This window comes from Larus michahellis, chromosome 2, assembly GCF_964199755.1.
Source record: "Larus michahellis chromosome 2, bLarMic1.1, whole genome shotgun sequence".
Taxonomy (NCBI): domain Eukaryota; kingdom Metazoa; phylum Chordata; class Aves; order Charadriiformes; family Laridae; genus Larus; species Larus michahellis.
The window spans coordinates 31,183,463-31,203,862 of record NC_133897.1 but is presented as its reverse complement, the minus strand read 5'-3'; the positions used below and the strand labels follow the sequence as shown (position 1 = coordinate 31,203,862).

Here is a 20,400-nt window from a genome sequence, read left to right as displayed (position 1 = left end):
AGGAGAGCAGGACGTTGCTCTTTCATGACCCTGACCAGCTTTGGGTCTGTCTAGGACTTAAAAAAGCGTCTTCATAAAGCCCCCGACAGGAATCACTGAGTGTTTCGTTTGTTTTCCCGCTGAAAATCCCCTCTTCCCTCCCCGGAGCACCCGGGCAGGGGATGCCCAGCCGCCCAGGGGAACCGGGGCTGCCCGGCTGCCACAAGCCGCCGCCGCCCCCCGCCCCGGCGCCGGGAGCCGCCACCCGCGGCGGGGCCGGGCCGGGGCCGGCAGGGAGGGGGGTGGTGGGAGGGCCGGGCCCCGCCGCGGACCCCCGGCGGGAGGGGCTGCACTAAGGCGCGGGGGTGGGCGCAGGGAGCCGCCAGAAGAGCGCGGAGCCGCCGCCCGTCCCGGCAGCCCGGCGGAGGGGAACGGAGCCCGGCGGAGTGTCCGTTCGGCGCGGCGGGGCCATGCGGGCGTCTGTGTCCCCATCCCTCTGGCTCTGCGCCGCCCTGATGGGGTGTCTGGCGGCGGCCAGACCCCGCCGGCGAGGTAAGAGGCGCCGGGCCGGGCACCGAGAGGGGGCGAGCGGCGGCGGGAGGGGACATCGCCGCCGGCAGGTGACCGCGGGGGGAGCAGGGGCGGGCGGCTGCCCCCAGCCCGGGCGGGTTTGGAAGCAGCCCCCTGTCACGGAGCGCTCGCCGTGTCCCCGTCCCAGGGAGCGGGTGGGGTCTGGTCCTTCCCCTGTGCCCGCACATCGCCTGTGCTCCATCGCTAGTAACAGCCTCGTGGTTTCTAGTCTCGCTGGAGGAGGCTTAACTTTATGAAGCGACAAAAGAGGAGCTGGCGTTGTCACAGTGCACCTGCAGGGAAAACCTACCAAGTGAGAATCGGAGAGCAGGAATGTTAATTCTCCCGCTCTTTCTTCCCTGCTCTCTCTTCCCCGTGTGCTGGAGCACATGCGGTGCTTTGGCACATCCGTACCTGGGACCTCTGCAAAGTGATTTGCAAAACCTGCGCAAAAATCATATCATATTCTTTCGAATTTAGGAGAGAAAACACATAAAGAGTAGATACAATAGCGTGTTATGTTGAGAATTACTAGAAAATATTCGTTAAGCATGTATTTTACATTTTTTAAAGGTTATGCAACTACTTACTACCTTTACAAAGCACCCTTTAGGGTGACGTGAGTGGTTGAAAAGTGTTTTAACACCCATTCAAATCATGTTACTTATAAAGATGTATTAATGTGTGTGTCTTGATTCTATTTTCTTCACTGTTCCGTGTACGGGAGCATCCATATTCCTGGTCCATTGCATTGCCATGGTCATTGCTATAACATTTGTGATCATGTTCTTTTGCATGTCTCATCCAAGCAAATGGTATCTTTTAGGTAAATAGTTACAGTCATTTTCATATTTTGCTTTAAAAGTGTTACTCTAAATAATTACTTAAGGATATCTTCTTCCAAAAAGTGAACGTCTTTCTAATTTAGTATTTTGACAGAGTTGAAATCCACAAATAGATCTGGGCACTTTTCTTGAATACAGTCCTAGTTCTAATTTCTGCGTTGGGATGTCGATATGCTGCTTCCTTTGCAGTCAGCAGATGCAAGAAAAAGCACTTTCAAGATCAGGGTGGGCACATACTAGTGGCACTAGTTCTTTATCTGTAGTCATCTGCCAGACCCTGGCCTTTGGACAGCAGGAGATACAAACCTGATAAGCCATCCATCCTCCCTACCTGAGGAACTGAGTTGCCAGTCCTGCCACTCCGTCCTTGCCCACCTGTACTCCACGAGCTCCTCCTTTTCCTGTCTCTACTTGGGATTGCACCCAGCAGCCCTCTGTTCCTGACTGCTCCATAATGCTGGAAGCATTATGGATAGATGGAAAATCTTCGGCCCCTCTCTGAACATGGATTGGAACAGAGATGTGAACAGGGAATGGAAAAACTCGGTTTCCCACCCGAGTTCCTCAGAGGCAGTCATCAGGAGCCACTTAAATATATCTTTGTGGAAAATGAGCTCCTGTGTTAATTTCAAGAACCTCTTTGACTTTTGGTTAATGTGTGGTCTTCAGAGTACCTATTACCTGATCCAGTTTGTGGCAGTCAAGGTACAAACCCCAATGTGGTGGCAGAGATTTAGTCTATCTCTCTCCCAAATGGCTCATCCACCAGCACAATGCTATCCTTGTCTTTAAGGTGTTGCAAAAGTTGAATTCTTTTCTGTCTTAGGGTCACATTTCTCAGTATCTGGCAAGATTCTCAGTATCTGGCAAGACCAAGAAGGTCTGGGATGGATCCAGGCAAAGCTTACTGTATTAAACCTGAAGACAGTCAGGAAAAAGCAAACATGAAATCAAATTCCTCCTGGCATGCAGAGACCCCAGTTAAAGAACAGCAGAGAGCCAGATACAGTATACAGGCTGTTTGTGGAAAGAAGCACAGAATATAATAAGTAAATTTGAATTCTAGGGAAACAGCTGCATGTTTTCCCAAGACAGATCGCTTTTCTAGCAGACAGGATGTGATGTTTGGACCTCCAAGCAAAATGGGAGAGTTTGACTTCCTAGAAATAAGTCTCTCCTCGTAGCCTGTCACGTGTGTCTCCCCTAGGTTAGGTTAAACCAATGGTGCGCTGTCTACAAAGGAGGCTGAATTTTACAGTCTTAACTATTTATTTGTGTATTTTGTAATTAGAAATTCAATTTAACTGTTCTAAAGCAAATATTTCAATTTAAAGTTATTAAATCACTAATACATTTAAAGGTCCTAAAAGAAAAAAAATTAAAAATAATATTCCCATATATATGGAAAGACTTGCATCACGAATAATCATTCTTAAATGATAAATTCTGTTAACGCTAACGTGAGTTTTCCATTTTTGGGTCAGAACATGTCAGAATATTTTGTGACTGTGGATGAAGATGCTGTAAGTCGACAGTAGCATAGATGCCTTCCCATACTTTAGTGTCCCTCCTATACTAGGCAGAGCTGGGAGGGAAACTTGCCCTGTGGCTAAGCTTCCTTAGCGCTTTCAAGTTACCAGGCCCTGGTTTTAGTTCCTTATTATTTTGTCAGATTTGACTCACTGGGCTGAAAATTGCTGGGTGTTGAACACAGGCACAGCTTTTCTGGAGCATTACAGCAAAATCGGTATTTCTCGTTCTGAGAATGAATTTTTAAACAATGCTTATATAATTTTTTCATTTTTTTAATACGTCACAAATAAGGAAATCATTATTTCAGTGGAAAATTTAGCCAGCAGCTCTCTCTGAGCAGATCTGGTCTGCGGGGGTAACTTTTTCACAACTTCCATTTCCTATTTGTTTCTGCTGTTGCTAGATTTAGACAGCACATCAGTTTCACTCAGATGTGTGATACAATATTTTAATTTGTATTATTGATGATGGCACTTATTTGCAGGGTTTTTTTGCAGAATAGGTAAGAAAAAGAAAAGAAAGACAAAAAAAATAAATCAACCAGTGTTAAGTAACATGAGATTTCCAAGCAATAACTATGGAAATATTACATACTTCTAAAAAGGAAGAAAGAATAAATGAAGAGCTGGATAGACATTTTGAAGTGATGTGCATAATAAGAAGAAACGTATAATTTGATCTTTTGTAGGATTTATAACCCCATTACAAGTGAGTACAGTCAAGTGTTTTAAAGATCTATCAAATGATGATCTAATTAAACTGCAGAGGAAAAGAAAATAAAGACTTGTCTCATGTCTACCTTGATTTATTAATGGAAAAGGTAACAGATATTAATTGTTTAAGGATGATTCAGTTACAGGAAAGAAACCTAATGAGGGTGCTGTATGAGAGGGAGAATTCCAATAAAAAAATAGAAGACAGGAAGAAACTTTCACCATGGTTCATAAACTGCTTGTGCTGTAGCTTGCTTGGAAAACATTTCAATAACACACATGACTGACCTGTGATTCTTCAAGGGCTTTTCTTCAAATTCCAATGAAGGATAAATTCTCAATGAGGTCAACTTGTATGGACACGAATAGCCTACGGGCTACTACAAGTAACTCAGAAGCACAGTGGTGGCACAGTCAATCACATTGACTTCCATCTGCCCTTAGAGGATAGAAGATAAAGCTATTGTTACCTGCCTGGGTAGCCTAAAGCCATATCAGATTAAATCTTCCGTCTTTGAAAGACTGTAGGATTCTCAAACTGCGCTTGAAAGAGATGAAGTCTGTTCTTTCACTGGGGCATCTTCTCCATTTGAAGGAGGGGAATTACCTGATTTTGAAACTGCTTTATAATTGTGGTTGTCTATCTGGACAATGGCATGAAAAATGTGGAAGAGAGTGCATTATTAAATGATTTGAACCAAAATATGTTTGTAATCAGTGACACAGTTACACCATGCAAAATATGGGACAAATACAGAAAAGCCTGGCAGTGAAAACTGAAGAACAGAGTATTAATATTCAAAACGTAAGATTATAGAGCTTTGCTTATAGTTGCATTTTCTTAATTCATTAGTAGCGCAGTAGAGGCAAGAATTAAGATTAACTGTGGCATTCAATATAACCTGAAATTTCATTCACAGTCAGCATCAGTTGGAATCCATTTGTAAAAGCAAGGTAAATAAATAGGTGCGTTTTAAATGTTACTTATTTATAAACATTCCCTTACTTTATTTCCCCCTACTTTCACTTCCCAAGCACATTCCTGAGCAAGAATGGCCACTCAGCATGTTGCATGTAAATATGCTGTTAGTCAGAACTTTTATTGTCACTGTCTTTGACAGGAATCAACTCAGTTGCCAGATGAGAGTCAGAAATTATGACATTCTGCTTTATTTCTGAACGAGTCTGCATTTTAAAAAAACTGTCATAAAGATGCCTTCAGATTCTGATCCTTTATTTATCAGCAATTTTGAGATGTTTTTTGAGGCCACAAGGTCACTTAGATGTCCAAAAATATGATTATGAGTTGTATTTATTAAAATTTAATATGTCAGTCATGCAAATTGACTTAAAATGTGTAACTCGGTATCTGCCCATTTCCGTACACACTTTTGCTATGATCTGCATCTCTACCTGCAAAGTGTATGCAACTACCTCTCATCCATTTGAGAGAATTCTTCATTTCGTGCTTAGGAACCTTATAAAGTGGAAGCCTATTTACAAAATACCTTTGGATAATCCTTACTCCTCTTAAGGTTAGATTTGACATATCTGACACCCCATTTTTATTCAGCTTTCATAAACATCAGTGAAACTAGAAAGTCAAAATCCAGAGAAAAAGTATGAACATATTCCTTTCCACTGTTTTTACATCTAGGATAAATGCTTCATGTTATTAATTTGCATTTATTGTCCACTTAAAGAAGGGGAAGTTACCACATGATGAATTCTATTAAATTTTAGGGTGCCAGCAACTATTTGTTGTTGTTACTAAGACTTCAATATGGTTTTCAGTAAAAGTAGCATCATATTGCGATATATGCATATTTTCCCATTAAAAATACTTAACATATTTTCTAACATACTTGTTCGGCATTCCATCTTGATCATCAGAATACTCTTGCTCCACAGTTCTTGAATGCTCTCCTGGTGGACATCACATCCTGCAGAGCCCTTACCGAAGCGTTGATTTTGATTCATCCCACCTCCAGCAATCAGCTATTCAGGATTTAATATGTGACCATTCCCTAACACCAGGATGGTATCGCTTTATGATTTTTGATAAGCCTGCTGAGATGCCAACCAAGTGCGTGGAGGTATTGTTACAACTCATTTGATTATGAGAAATACATATTTTTTCTTAAGAATTTTTCAGTAGGATAGGTATAAAACCAGAACGAAGGGACCTTAAATGTTGTCTAGTTCCAGCCCCCTGCCATGGGCAGGGACACCTCCCACTAGACCAGGCTGCTCAAAGCCCCATCCAGCCTGGCCTCGAACACTTCCAGGGATGGGGCATCCACAACTTCCCTGGGCAACCTGTTCCAGTGCCTCGCCACCCACACAGTAAAGAATTTCTTCCTAATATCTTATCTAAATCTACACTCTTTCAGTTTAAAACCGTTACTCCCCGTCCTATCACTACACTGCCTGATAGGGTCCCTCCCCATCTCTCCTGTAGGCCCCCTTTAGGTACTGAAAGGCCACTATAAGGTCTCTCCGGAGCCTTCTCTTCTCCAGGCCAAACAACCCCAACTCTTTCAGCCTGTTTTCCTAGCAAAGGTGCTCCAGCCCTCTGATCATCTTTGTGGCCCTCCTCTGGACATGTTCCAACAGGTCCATGTCCTTCTTATGTTGGGGACTCCAGAGCTTTTTTAGTGCCCTCCGGTGCCCCTTTAGAGCACTCAAAAAGCTGTCATTTGTAGTTACTGCTAAGGAGTTTCTCAGTGGCAGCGTCGCAGGCCGATCATGTTGTAAAGCTGCAACTATGTGATGGTCAGTCTGTCGGGAAGGCCATGTGAAAGCAGTATAAAGACGTGCAGCCACATGAATCCAGTAATTGTGGAACTTTAAAAGTGATCATGTTAGAGAGAAGAGATTACTCCTAAAATGACTTGAACTAATAGAGCTAACTGGAGATCAGTTGCCTTGTCATTGCGAGTCCCCTAAGACTCAAAAATTACTTGGAATATTTAATACTTTAGACTTGTAGGGCTTTATTTTGGAGCGTGCCAACTATATTCCTATTTTAAAACATTTCCTAGTTTAAAAAAAATAAAAATGTCATTAGAATATTTTACTTGTGATTTTTCTAAGGAATTGAAATTGCCTGGTCACAGTCTCAAAAAAAAAAAAAAAAAAAAGAAAAGCCTGACAATGAAACACTTTTAAAGGAATACAAAACAGTTAAAACGTACTAGTAAAATTAAATTGAGTTTGTAGCAGCTCCTCTTATTTTTATTTATTTGTTTTATTTTTATGAAATCTTTGCAGCAGTATAAAGTACTGAAGTATGTTTAACGTGCAGCTGACTCAAGGACTCGAGGGCTGTCTTGCAGAGGCTACTGCTACCCAGGTTCTTAAGCTGCAAAAAACTTGCAGAGAGTATCATTCCTGAAGGACTTTCTTTCAGTTAGATTTAATACCAACAAATTAATTAACTAGTTGTATATTCTCAAAATGGATACTTTTATTCAAAGAACCAGCATGATAAACCAGGGTAAAAAACGATGTGGTTTTCAGAACAGAGGTTAGACTAGCAAGATACCCGCTCAGATCATCTAGGAAAGTTCTAGAAATCTGACCAAAGTTCTCAGTGCTTGGTAAATATTTGGCAAAAATAGGCTACCATTCTAATACAGAGGAGTCCAGATAATTACAGTTGGAAAGAGATTGATTCAAAACTTATTCAGCAATTGAAATTTATGCATTGGCATCTGCTTCTTTGCATCTGTTGACAAAACCAAGACATTTATTTTGAAACCTCAAAGTCAAAACATTAAAAACAAACTAAAATGGATGTCTTGTTTGGGAAGTTTCCTCCTTTCTTTCCTTTTAGGAGAACTTTTATTATAGCTATATTTAATCCTTGTCGAAGATTCAGACTCTGTTAAGTAATCCATTCCATTTCTGTCTACTTCTCATTAATTCTGTCTGTCTGATGGATTGATGGTGGGCTCAGATATTCTAGATGAAGGAAAAAAAAGAAAGAAAAGTGTACTTTCCAGATGAGTAATTGTTCAATGAGTCTGTATAGCCTTTAGAACAAGAGGTTTAAGGATAAGATGGTCTGAGACCTGGTTTCACTATAAAGTCAAAGAAAGGAATCCTTGAGGCGATGTATGAAGGAGGAGAGGTTCTCAAAATCACACAGTTTCAGATTTATAGTTTTCATGTAAATATTTTGCAAATGCTGGCTTTAACACATTGTGTCCTTCTAGGTGTTTCTCTTCATTTTGCTTTCTGCAGGCACATGAAAGACAGGAGGTGATCTTTAACTCCTTCTGGTAACCCATGAACCAGGTTCCTTCTTTGTCTCCTTTTCTCAGGATTCATTTTTCTGTGTTCAGCTGGTAAACTCTGGTGTCTGCTAAATCAGACTTAGACTTCAGTTACCATGCTTGGTAATACCGTTAAATTGTGACCTGCATGGCAGCTTCCTTGATGTGAAGACCTCAGTAGTGAGGGGTGAAGGAGACTGTTCCACAGCACACTTCTCACTCCTCGAGGAAAAGCACTGAAGAAGGCTTTTGTTTGCGAGGGAGGGAACATCTGGTTGTTACTGGGGGGGTATATTACAAGCATGTTTATTTCTAAATGTGGGGAATTGAAAGACAGACATGGCTTATCAGGTGTCCTGCATTTTTGGCTAGTAACCTTTGAAAGCCAGTAACCTTGCGTCATCTGGCCACATCTCTTACGTGAAATCCAGGTTAGCTGAGCCCTCAGTCCATGGCAAAGGGCAGATAAAACGTGTCAGCTTTAGCACCTATAGTTGATGTTCTATATATCTTCTACCCTGTATTTGCTGTGCTCTGATAGCATTCACGCAGTCAGTTACTGTAGGTTAATGGGTGTAGAGTAACTCACTAAGCCACAATACAACTGCTAGTTTTTTGGGGTGAAACACTTAGGTGTGGCTCCCAGTTAAGTTCTTCAGGCACTAAATTATAGCCTGTCTTTAGAAACACAAATTCATTAGACTCAAAGAAGGACTTAAGCCTCTTTTGTGTGTATTTGTATTTAACCTGGAGGAGGAATATAAGCAAGCCCTAGATTACACTGTCTAAACTTTGCTAAAAGCTCATGCAGGAAATTACTTGAATACGTATGTACCTGTCATTAAAGCACAGCAACAGTTCGATACAGCATTAACCATTTTCTGATGTTTTTCTCTGGTGCTGAAGATGAATCACTGTGGTACTCAAGCCCCTGTCTGGTTGTCTCTGAGGGAGTCAGAATCCATGCCTCGGCCCGGTGAGATCAAACGGTTAACAGCTTGTGCTACATGGCGGTTTTTCTTCAGCACTTCAAAAGACTGCTGTCTTTTCCGAATCCCTGTCAGTGTGAGGAACTGCGGAGATTTCTTTGTTTACTTACTGCAGCCCACCCAAGGATGCATGGGGTATTGTGCAGAAGGTGAGAAAGGGCATGCTCTAACTCAACTAAGCGCGTGTGTTTATGGGTAAGTGTGTTTCTCTGATACTTAGCTGAGCGGAAATATCTGGAAATAGCTATACATGGTAAAGTTTCCTGCAATGCTTACTTTTAATTTCGATGCGATAGAAAAATTATTTTGTATGGTAAGGTGGGTTCACACCACCCCTTTTTAACTTACATTTAGCGCTCAAGTGTGGTTCAAAGCCCAGAAACAGGAATTGAAATGTTCATATAATGAAAGTGAGGATGTAAGACCCATCTAGAAGTCAAAATTCGTACCTGCAATGGCACTCGTGCTCTCCAAATACCCATTACTGAATATGCATAGTATTACATGTCAGGGTAAATTTTGTTTAAGAACTTGACCAAATTTATATCAATTATTGTTTAGCGTTGTTAGGAATCTTTTTCTTACTGTAACTCTTTTATCATCATTCTGGAGAGTATACACAGTGTTGCTAGAAGAAAATCCAACACAGAAATGCTCTATTGATACACACTTTATTAGTACTATGAGAAAGAACTGGAATCCTTTTGCGATGTCTCTCATTGTCTTGGACTCTTGTGCTCCAAAAGTCTGTTGGCGTTCACAGCTCAAAACTTCAGTATTTCATTATTGATGCCAGATGTTTTAGATAACTTAAGGAAGGCATAGTTAAATCCTTAAAGTTATAAGTACTGTGAAACAGTGACAAATTAGTGTAACAGGAGATTCTTATTAGCTCATGTAACACACTGTTGTGAATATACTAGCAATATTTTTATGTCATATACTGTATTTCTCTAACTCATGTTCTCTGTTACTGTCTGCTTGCAAAAGCTTAATACCAAAACTATCAGTGGGTTTCCTGGTGCTTTAGTGGCCTATCATTATACCTTTAGGTCCAATTCTTAAGGTATTCTCCAAGGTTTTATTCACAGAAAAAAAAAATAAAATGCCAGAAATGGGATATTTCAGCATGTGAGTGACTGAAGCAACAAAGAACTCCCGCACTATAGGACTTTGTATTTGCTTTGGATGATGGCTTACAAAGAGGAAAGAGGGTATAAAAACCATAGGCAGTGAGCTAGCAAATTTTTACTGCCTCAAAACAAAGTAGGCAAGAACCATAACTCTGGTTTGGCTCTGCTGAATACCGTAAATCTGAAACACATTTTGAGTTTAAAAGCCCTCTCTTGAGGTGATGTTTTCATGCGAAGTGCTTTGTACTCCTGTGCTGCTTTTAGTTATCTAGGTTACCATGTGTACTCTGTTTTCCCTGTAACATTTGACAGCTGTAAACACTTGATGCAAATTTTCAAACAGTCTCTCCCATACATGCTACAGAATTCAAATGTTATATCACTGAAGCGTGGAACATCAAAATCTGCTCTTCATTCTTTTTGGCGAATGGGGTTTTCAGTGTTGTTGCTGCCCTTTTGACTTAGTTTGACCGAGTGACTAACCTCTTTCTACTTCTGTTACAAATGCACCAGTATTTTCATATTTAATCAAAGTTCCACTTTTTAAAAGTAACATACAAAGTAGCAAACAACAGCAGCACGCAAGCACTTTTCCTTAGGCCCCTGTAGGAAAGATGATTTTTTTTTCAAAGCAGGTCTACGCTGAATTTGGCTGTCCAGGGTTACAGTTAATAAATAAACATTCAGGTGTGGATTTGGGGAGACAACTTATATATTCAAGAGAAGAGTTTAATTCCTTTTTATTCTCTAACAACATCTGTAAGTATTGGCTGCGTACATCTGCGGTAAAAGGTGTAGAGGTGGTAGAATGTTCCGTACCCTCCCTCCTAGGTGTAGCCCATCTACTTGTGATTTCCAACGCAAGGCTCTGTACTGACTGCTACCATAATTGTATATGAATAGGATTAGAAGATTGCTTCTGTTCTGCTAATTTATGCTTCAATTAGTGTCTTGTGATATTTTGTGTATTTTTAACATAGGGCAATAATTTAAGACCGTTGGTGTACCTACTCTCTATGCGTGTGAATATACAATTTAAGAACAATTTGTAGTTGTTTCAGATGCAAAGCCGCAGACCTGTGATCCTGAGGGAACAGAGATTCAAGGCGTCTGTAGCAGTAAGTATTCTGGTTTGATTTTAAAGATTTTCTGTGCATCTGTGACCTAATAATGTCAACGTTTAGCCATATTCTGTCTTGAATGAAAACATACTCATGTTATCGACAGTATTGCTCAGTCTCTTGCAAAATGAGCAGTTTGGCGGTAATTTCAGACCTTGGATTACAAAATTAGTTTCTCAGCATATTGTTCAGAATAAGTACCAATATGTTACAAAGTAGTTTTAATAACGCTGATTTACAGATCACCTTGATACTTTGGGAGTCAAACATCAGATGAATCTACAAACCATACTGTTGTTTATTCTGTTCCTTGTTACATAGCCTTTTTCGTTTTTCTTTTCCCTTTCTTCATAAGTAGAGAAAATATTCTTCTGTCAGGCAAATTCCTTTGCATGTTGCTCTCTACTGTCTGGTAAAATAATTAAATATATTTTGTTCCCTTGTTTTGGGTGTTTTTTCCCACTCTTCAGCAACTTCCTATGGGCTAGAATATAATCAGAGGCTGATAAGGATTTTTTTCTCCTTTCAATAATTAATAAAAAAATACACATTTTCTCTGATTCTCTAAACAATTATGTAATATTTCCACATAGGAAAAAGGTAAAAATTATTAGTGTATCAATTGACAAAATATATGTCAATCTCATTTCATCCAATACTGGTTTTGCACAGAATAAAAAGCACAAACCATACTTCTGTTTGACTAGGTAACCTGGCTCCTTCATCATCTCCACCTGTGTCACCACCACTACCAGCTGTTCCTGAAGTTGTAGCACAGTTGATGAAAGGCAGCATTTACCTAAGGTGCACCTTTGGTGTTCCTTTTGCAAATGGCTCGGTCGGATTCATTGTAACTTGGTCAAGACTTTCTCCTGAAGGTATCAAAGAAGAACTGAAACATGAAACAGCAGTTCATACGTTCTCTCTTCTAGAACTAGATGGGATAAACGTCAGACTTGGAGATAGAGTATGTTACAAATAATTACAAACTCTTCATATCTTTTAAAATATGTTATTTCTCCTTCATAGCCATTTTATCTAAAGGTATCTGATTTCATAAATGCTTGGTAGACACTTAGCAGTTGATAGAGTCAGCGTTCCAGCACTGTACTGGGTAATTTTTCTTGGCAGAAGCATACTGCCTCTAGATGTTGTTTACACCAACAGTGCCCATACAAATGTGGAAATACCATAGAATATGTCAGTAATTATCACTACTGTTAAGTCTTTTAGATTGTCTGTCTCAGTACAATATATTGTGCCTCCAGGAGATAAATGCTTATTCAAGTTGCATCTTCTTCACCCTCTACTGTGATTTTGTTTGATACTGCAAATTAAGAGGTTTTTTTGGATGCAACTGCATCTAAGTAAGAGGCTATAAAAGCCAGACGTTGTGATAAGCTGTGTTGTTGATTCATTAGGTACATTTCTGTTCTCTGAATCAATAATGAGCTTGATGGTGTTGTCTCCAGGATCGAATTTAAATGGTTTAATCTCTCCATCAAAAGGAGTGGGAGTACCTGCATTACCTTCTGTGGTAGCAGAATCAAGATCTAGACTCTCATGGTAACTTTGAGAAGCTTAAGAACTGGACAATCGATAAGCGTTCTACCTGTATATAACAAAATGCAGGTTAATTTTTCCTGACCAAAATAAAAACCAAAAAAGCACATGGTTGGTGTGTGTGTGCATGTGTGTTGAAGCTAAAGCCAGGCTGTTTGGATGGCTTATGGGCAACAATGGCAATTGCTAATCCTCAAATATCCTTTGGGGACTTTGTGAATAGTTGCCTGGTGGTGTTAGCTCAGTGACAGTCAAAAGGAAAGGCACAGACATAAACTACCTGCTGCTGCTGTGAATCCTTGGTTTTCTCAGGATCTCAAGTATTGCACGTGTGGTCAACACATCTCAAAAGGGATACAGAAAAATAAACAAAAAATACAAAACCAGAGCAAAACCACAGTGTCTGGTAGCATGGAACTGGTTGAGTGGAGGGAAATCACAATAACCGCTTCAGCTTGAAAAAGATTATCCAGACCCATAATACCAGGAATAAAGTATAGTAAGAAGAGGGAAGGAGGGGATGATTGTTTTGCCTAATCTAAGATCTAATGGGCACTCAACAAAGTTAAGAGGCAAAAATGTGAAAGGGACAAAAAGAAGTAAATAACAAATAATAAAGTATAGAATGCATTTCCACGAGATGTCATGGGGTGAAGGAAATGCTCCAGAAAGGATTTGTTAAATCCATGGAGACTTAGGTGCTTGTTAAACATGATGGTTTGTATGCGGCCTTTAGTTCAAGAAGTCTCAGCACTGCTGGTGGAGTATGCTGGGAAGAGATGCTTGATCTGTTTCTATGTTTTTCTTAAGCAGCATCACTGGCAATTAGTAGCTTCTGGTCCAAACAGAAGACTGGGTGTGATGAATCCATCAAATTGATCCATGATGGCTGGGTTTTGTCTTCACGTGACCGCTTTGTAACAAAAATGTATGCTATTTTACCGATTTTGCCCTACAGGTCTACTGTAGCAGTTCAGCTTTTTTCATGGAGAAGCCGGATATACAAAGCACTTCTGTTGAAAGCAAGGAATTTTTTGCTGGCATTAAGGTAATTTTGAAAGAAAATAATCTTAGAAAAGAATCATAGAATCATCTAGGTTGGAAGAGACCTTTAAGATCATCCAGTCCAACCATTAGCCTAACACTGCCAAAACCACCACTAAACCACGTCCCTCAGCACCACATCTACCCATCTTTTAAATACCTTCAGGGATGGCGATTCAACCTCTTCCCTAGGCAGCCTGTTCCAATGTTTGATAACACTTTTGGTGAGGAAATTCTTCCTAATATTCATCCTAAGCCTCCCCTGGTGCAACTTGTTTTGCTTTATTGTGGTAGGAATCTTTCTAAGTATTGCTACAGCAGTCAGTCTTCTGACTAGAAGGCAATCAAGATGTATTAATTGTGAATTAATAGAGCATGTTGTTGGCTGTAGAGAACTTAAATTCATCAAAAAGCAGAAGAGTCAAAGTTGTTTCTGTGCTCCCCATGTACTCAAGGTGCAGGAAGGCTCACAGACATAGTGAAAGCCTTGATTTCCAGCAGCTGGAGTGGACTCTGATGCTGTGTTTGTAAACTGGGAGGGCCACGGTGCAGACCTGAGCCCTGGCACACTGTTGTCCATTATGTGTAACTGATGATGCTTTTTTTGGCATGATTTTGGCTTATGCCAGCAGGCTCTCCCAGCACATGGCTCATGGGCCGCTTCCCAGCTGGCCATGGGGGTAATGGAAGGGTAAGAGGCCAATCTGGTTCTGGACTTAGAGCGGGAAACTGGGCCATGAGCTGTGCCGTGACACTTGGTCAAAGGCCAAGCTCCAAACTCATTTTAGTTCCTACTGTGAATATAGCTATAGGGACCCATTTGCTGGCCAGGAGGGGGACCCCAACCCCAGAAAGGCATCCTGCATGTCATTACGTCTTGGGAATAATCCTGTTGATTTAAGGATTTGCCCTTCATGAAGTTAAGCCTGAGCTCATGTTTCTGCAGGATCAGGGCCCAGATTTATCTCTTGTAAGTGCAAATGTGTAGTGCACACTGCAAAGTGTGAACGCATTATTTTTGTTTTCCTGTGAGGCTGCGTTCAGGGTTTCACACAGTGTACAACACTCAGTTGTAGGCATCTCTTACTGATCTCTAGTTGCATTTTTGATTATGCACCTATAGTGAGCTGTGTTGTAAGTTTACAGAGAGGGATCCCAGGAGGAATAGAGTGCTTCCAAATTCTTTTGGGACATTGTTGCCTGTAGGTAGCCTCCCCCTCCCTTTCCCCCAGACAAAACACCAAACTGTTTGGATTTTAGCTTCCAGAAGTTACCCAGAGAATACGTTTTTGTGGTGTTAATGTGGTTTGCTAATTCCTTACCTTTCTAGCTAGCCTTTACTCTTGCCTTTTCCTTATCCTTGCCCCTTATTTCTGCCTCTTCAAGACTCTTGCTACCGTGTCCCCATCTTCTCCCCAGTATGCCACTGCTCTTCAGACCATCTAAACAAGCCTGATCAAGTGGAACAGGCCATGCGCTGTGCCATTCCATCTCTTTAATTTTTTATACTGTACTCCTGGCTGGTTAGTAAGCAGTGCTGTAGTTTACTCTCAAAGCTTGTGTTTTAAGTACAATTTCTTCTTTGCTAGATACATCCAGAAACATATGATATATCAGAAGACGGGCAGGAATACAGACTGGCAATAGAAAGTAGCGTTCCTATTCCTTGTCCTGAGTTCAGCCAGCTTGAAAGTGACTGCAAAATCTCACTAACATTAAATACTGTTGATGAAGGTAAGTATTATCCTGATTTTTGTTGCATTTTGTATGTTTAATGTGCTTTTACAAATATTCCTGCTGGTCTCCTTCTTTGGAGAAGCTTTTACATTGTAAAATACTTTCTAAAATATTAAAACAAAATGTTCATAGGCTGTATATACTGCTGCTGAAAGTATAGAAGAATGTGTCCATAATCCATTACTTGTTAAACTTAGGAGGTGTTTTTGGCAGCTATGGAGATCGGAGCCGTATTCTTTAACTTGAATAGACAGAGTACCATAATACTTGCACAGTTTATAATTCAGTTCATTTTGTTGACCTGTTGTGTTGCAAGTATTGTATATGCAGTTGTGAAGTTCTCATTTTTCGCTATTATTACTGTTTCTGTAGTTTCTCAAGCACAAGTCCTCTGAACCCCAGGAGGAGCCTTTCCTATGCAGACAACCATTTTTATGTCACGTTAGCAAGCCTATCGTGATTTCCATTTGTCTATCAAACTAGAAGATTCAAAACCGTGTTCTTAGATGTGTGTATGAAGATGTAGAGAGGGAGTTTTGCACGACCAAACCCAAGAAAAATGCATAATTATTTTAATTTATGAAAATGTTTGTAAATAAGTTAGTATATCTATTAACAGTAGTATACAAAATGTGACTGACTTAGAGGAAAAATCACTAATGATGTGCTTTCATTAAAACAGGTAAAGAGCAGTTAGGTTTAAACTTGGCTCTTTCTTCTTGTCATGTGGATCTTCTCCAGAAACCCTGCAATAACGGAATCTGTAGTCAAGCTGTAATTTATTTCACTGCCGTGACAGACTTTATGCAGGATGGAGACAGAATTACCAGAATTGCAGTCGAACCCATATCCAGTGAGAGCTTCCTGTGGAATGGTTACGTTCCAGAAAGCACACAGGTTGAAAATCTTCATGTTATGCTCTGTAAGGTGGCCAGAAATGCGGCTGATGTTAATGAAGCTTCTATTTCAGTTGTGACTTGCTGACTTACACCAAGATTTCTAAAAGTGGTCAATTTTCCATTGTTTTATTTTCATTGAAATGCTGCATTTTCATTTGAATTATTTTTTTTTTTACATGTTCATACTGATATAACTACTCAGATAGGTTAAAAGTACAATATATTTATTAGAATGTAAGCCAGTATCATAAGATAAACAACGTGCCAGAGTCTGTTTATTTCCTAATCTGACATAGTTTACTATGTGCTGCTTTGTTTTGAAGATTACAGTAAAGGATCTACCCACTGCCTACTGCTACTCATTTACTGACCCTCATATAATTACGTTTGATGGAAGGTAATCACTGGATTGCTGCTCTTAATTTTAAGTGCGTCGGGGTTTTTTGTGGGTGGTTCTGGGGGGCTTGTTTTATTAATTTATTTTTTTATTTTAAATCTGGGCTGGTGATACAAGTTAGCTGTAGGTTTCCACAACTGCGCTCTGTATTTTGCATTCTTTCTTGGACAATAAGGATAAACATGCTTTAGTTAGTAAAAGCTTGCCAGGTATGAAGATGTTTGCAGTATTTGTATTTCTAAAGGCAAGTTTTGGGGTTGGGGCAAAAGAGTGAAGCAGATCGACTGTTTTCCATTTTAGAGGAGCATGCCAAGAGAGGAGGGCTTGCTGTACAGTCTGTTGACTATGAAAGATAGAAATGTTGTTAAATATGAACAATGATAAAATGATTGATTAGGCAAAACTGCTTTAATGCAAAGGTGTTTCCGATCTACAGCATAGTTTCCCTGTTTCTGGGTGTCACTATCTGAATCCTTGTAAGGATCAAGTTGCTAGAAGCTCTCTGCTGCCTGTGTAACGTTGTGCTGAGTTCATTAAGGCATTGAAAGCGACTTAATCACTGCTGTCACTTGCACATCACTGACCTTCTTTCTAAAGTGAAGACAGCTTCCTTGGCCACAGCCGGCATGTTTTTGGTATGCTTCTGTCTCTCAAAGTGTTTCTAATTCATGGAAGGTGTCAAAACAAACACAGGTCCCAGATCTGGGACTTTTACATTCTCTGCTCAGCAGAAGCACATTTCTTCGAGTGGCAGGGTGAGAAGAAGAGGATATGTTGCCTGCCAATAAGAATGTTCAGCCCACAGCCCTGCTCTTCTTGTGAACTTGATAACGGAAAGGAAAAGACAAGTTGTAATTGCTTTTCTGATAGCACTGTGACCAGGACTAATAATAATAATAAAGTCACTGAGGTTATGCTGATCTTTCAGTTCCTCCTTCAGTGGAAATTATAGGGATGGCTTCACTGGGAATTTTAACCATCGATGATGCATTGTGATCAAACTTTCTTATGAAGCAATGATTTTCTGTGATACGGTCTGGCTGGAAGCATGACGCTGTGGTGAAAAACCTGTCTTCTTAAGGATAAAGTCTGTTGCTACTTTATTTTACAAATTGAGGAAACAAGCAGAAAAGGAACCGTCCTTACTGAATCACGGGTAATCCTGTGCAGTCCCAGTAGGGCAGCCGTCTGCAGTTTGTCTGCTGGCCCATTATTCATAAAGCAAATCACCATTCCGCAATCAATAATTAACTGTCAAATGCCATTTATAGCCAAGAGGCTGTTAAACTTGCAGCAAAAGTTTATAGTTTTTTTTTTCTTTTTTTTTTTTTCCTTCTCATTCCTGAATCATTATATTGGCTATTCTAACCTTGCTTCAGGGAACAGATGGCTAACCCTAAGGAAAAAAAAAGGAAACTGCTATTTATGGTTTTAATCTTAAATAATTTTCAGATCTTTGGGAATACGCACTCCTCATCTCCATCTTAATAAAGCAAACCTTTTTAAAAGTACGCGACTTTCTAAATCACTGTGTCAAGGGTATTTACGCAGTTTGCAGCAGCTGCCCCCCACTCGCACCCTGCTATGCATCTTATTGCTCTTGCTGCATGGATGTACTGCTGTGGAAACACAAAGGCTGAGAAGTACCCTCCAGTTCCCTGGCATAAACACTGTTAAAAAAAAAACATCAAAGAATGGCAGTGGCTTCATGGTTATGTTTCCATTCACAACTATTGTCTACCTATACTTCACGCATGAGCCTTCTTTTATTCCTTATTTTTCCGCCGTAAAACAGGTTTAATTTTTTTAGAGCTGCACAGAGGAAGGTATGATGGTGTTTGTTCAGAACAAATTTGTGTGTTGGTTTGTGGGCTGTACTGTTTGGTTTTTCTGATGCAGGAAAATGAGTTGCAGTATCCAAGTTCTCCAGTTAGAAACGTGTTTTAAGATAAAGTTGCTGACATGTGGCGATACAGTTATTTTATAAGCAAAGTGATTCCACATGCTGTTCTTTTGATTCCAGGCTCTATGACAATTTTAAAACAGGAACATTTGTTCTCTATAAGAGTACGTCTCGAGATTTTGAAGTTCACGTTCGCCAGTGGGACTGTGGAAGCCTTCACTACTCGGCATCCTGTAACTGTGGCTTTGTTGCCAAAGAAGGAAGTGATATAATTGCATTTGACATGTGCAGCGGTCAGCTACATGACTCACAGCCGCACCTATCTGTGATAAATAGAGACACAACGGGAAGCAATGTCAGAATCACTGAATCCTACCTAGGAAGAAAAGTAACAGTAAGTAGTAAATAATTGCTTGCAGACGTAACGGTTGTCTCAGCAATTATTTTTACCAGTTCACACCAACTTCAGAACTAAAAGGTGTTTTATTTTCTGCATTTCAGAAATAGCATAATGTTTATTTTACAATCGTAGTCCTTTGGCCAGTACTTTGCTTGTAAGTAAAGGATGTTGTCCTCAAAAACGAGGTTGTGTCACCATGCATAACTTTCTGGAACCACGTTGTCAAATACAGTATACAACCCTTGTGTGGAAGGTGCAGTTTTCAGATTCAGTAGGCACTTATTTAGCAGCCCTGGTGTTCCAGCATGAGATCTCGTGTGTGCCCTGTTTCGCTCATGCCAGTGTCATATAGGGAGGCTGTGCATGCAGATAATTAAGTATGCCAAATGACATCCACAGAATTAGAAGTGTAGATGGTTTCTCTAGAGGCTGTGGCCCTCAGATAAAACATTCACGTTTGCTTTTATAATTTCCTGTAGCTTTTCTTTTGTGGCTAGAATAGCTGTAGGACTCCACTGAACTTCAAATGAAGCAAAACGGAAAAATGAAGCCCTCAACTGCTCTTTAATCACTCTGTTTGTCTGAAATGCAAGCAATAAAAACAGATATGCCTTTTCACCTTGGGTTTGGCTATTGGCATAACACTATTTTAAATATTTAACTTCCATCTGAAGTGCTTCATCTGAAGACCTCAGGTACGAAATATTAAGACGACGTTAGGCAATAAAGAAATTAAAAGGATACTGAGGAACCAGAAAAATCAAGTGATTTGCTCAGATTTGTACAGCAAGTTAATAGCAAAACCAGCATTTAAACTTGCTGTGGATTCTTGAGAATTCTAGTATTTCTTTCAAGAGATTGTAATGTTTGAGACTATTCTGAGCTACCTAGAACATTTAGGATCAGCTTTGCAGGTAGAAATTGACTCTAACACAGGGAATCATGTAGCTGTCAAAAAGAAAGTTGAGAAAGGTGCTGCCAAAGAGTCTATTCATATTAGCAGAGTCATCCCTTTCCATATGCTGGCATGTGAAGAGTGAGCAGCCCAGCTGATCTTTGATTCTCCGTGGTTTTGCAGTCACTGACCCTTCACAATATACCTGCTAATGATGGATGAAGCTTATGGACCTACAGTGCACCATCTAGCTGCCTGCTAAGGTTGAGATGTATAGGGTTCTTATTTACAGGGCTCCACAGGAAGAAGAAGTAATGAAATTTGTCTGATCCAGAATAGTTAGAGCAAGAATTTAATGGTATGTCTTTATATGCCTGGCCTTTTCCAATTGTTCCTTGC

The 20,400-nt window shown here is 40.2% G+C and overlaps 1 protein-coding gene across 1 annotated transcript in view; it reads left to right on the top strand.

Moving 5' to 3' along the window:
- Nucleotides 1-449: 449 nt before the first annotated feature.
- The window catches only part of VWDE (von Willebrand factor D and EGF domains), a 40,417-nt gene continuing 20,466 nt past the window's right edge, over nucleotides 450-20,400 (top strand). Inside the window, exons 1-10 of the mRNA XM_074573522.1 lie at nucleotides 450-531; nucleotides 5,552-5,736; nucleotides 8,827-9,058; nucleotides 11,095-11,160; nucleotides 11,871-12,130; nucleotides 13,685-13,774; nucleotides 15,360-15,504; nucleotides 16,190-16,404; nucleotides 16,730-16,803; nucleotides 18,827-19,100. Coding sequence (XP_074429623.1) covers nucleotides 450-531; nucleotides 5,552-5,736; nucleotides 8,827-9,058; nucleotides 11,095-11,160; nucleotides 11,871-12,130; nucleotides 13,685-13,774; nucleotides 15,360-15,504; nucleotides 16,190-16,404; nucleotides 16,730-16,803; nucleotides 18,827-19,100 — 1,623 coding nt within the window. The remainder of the gene's footprint in view (nucleotides 532-5,551; nucleotides 5,737-8,826; nucleotides 9,059-11,094; nucleotides 11,161-11,870; nucleotides 12,131-13,684; nucleotides 13,775-15,359; nucleotides 15,505-16,189; nucleotides 16,405-16,729; nucleotides 16,804-18,826; nucleotides 19,101-20,400) is intronic.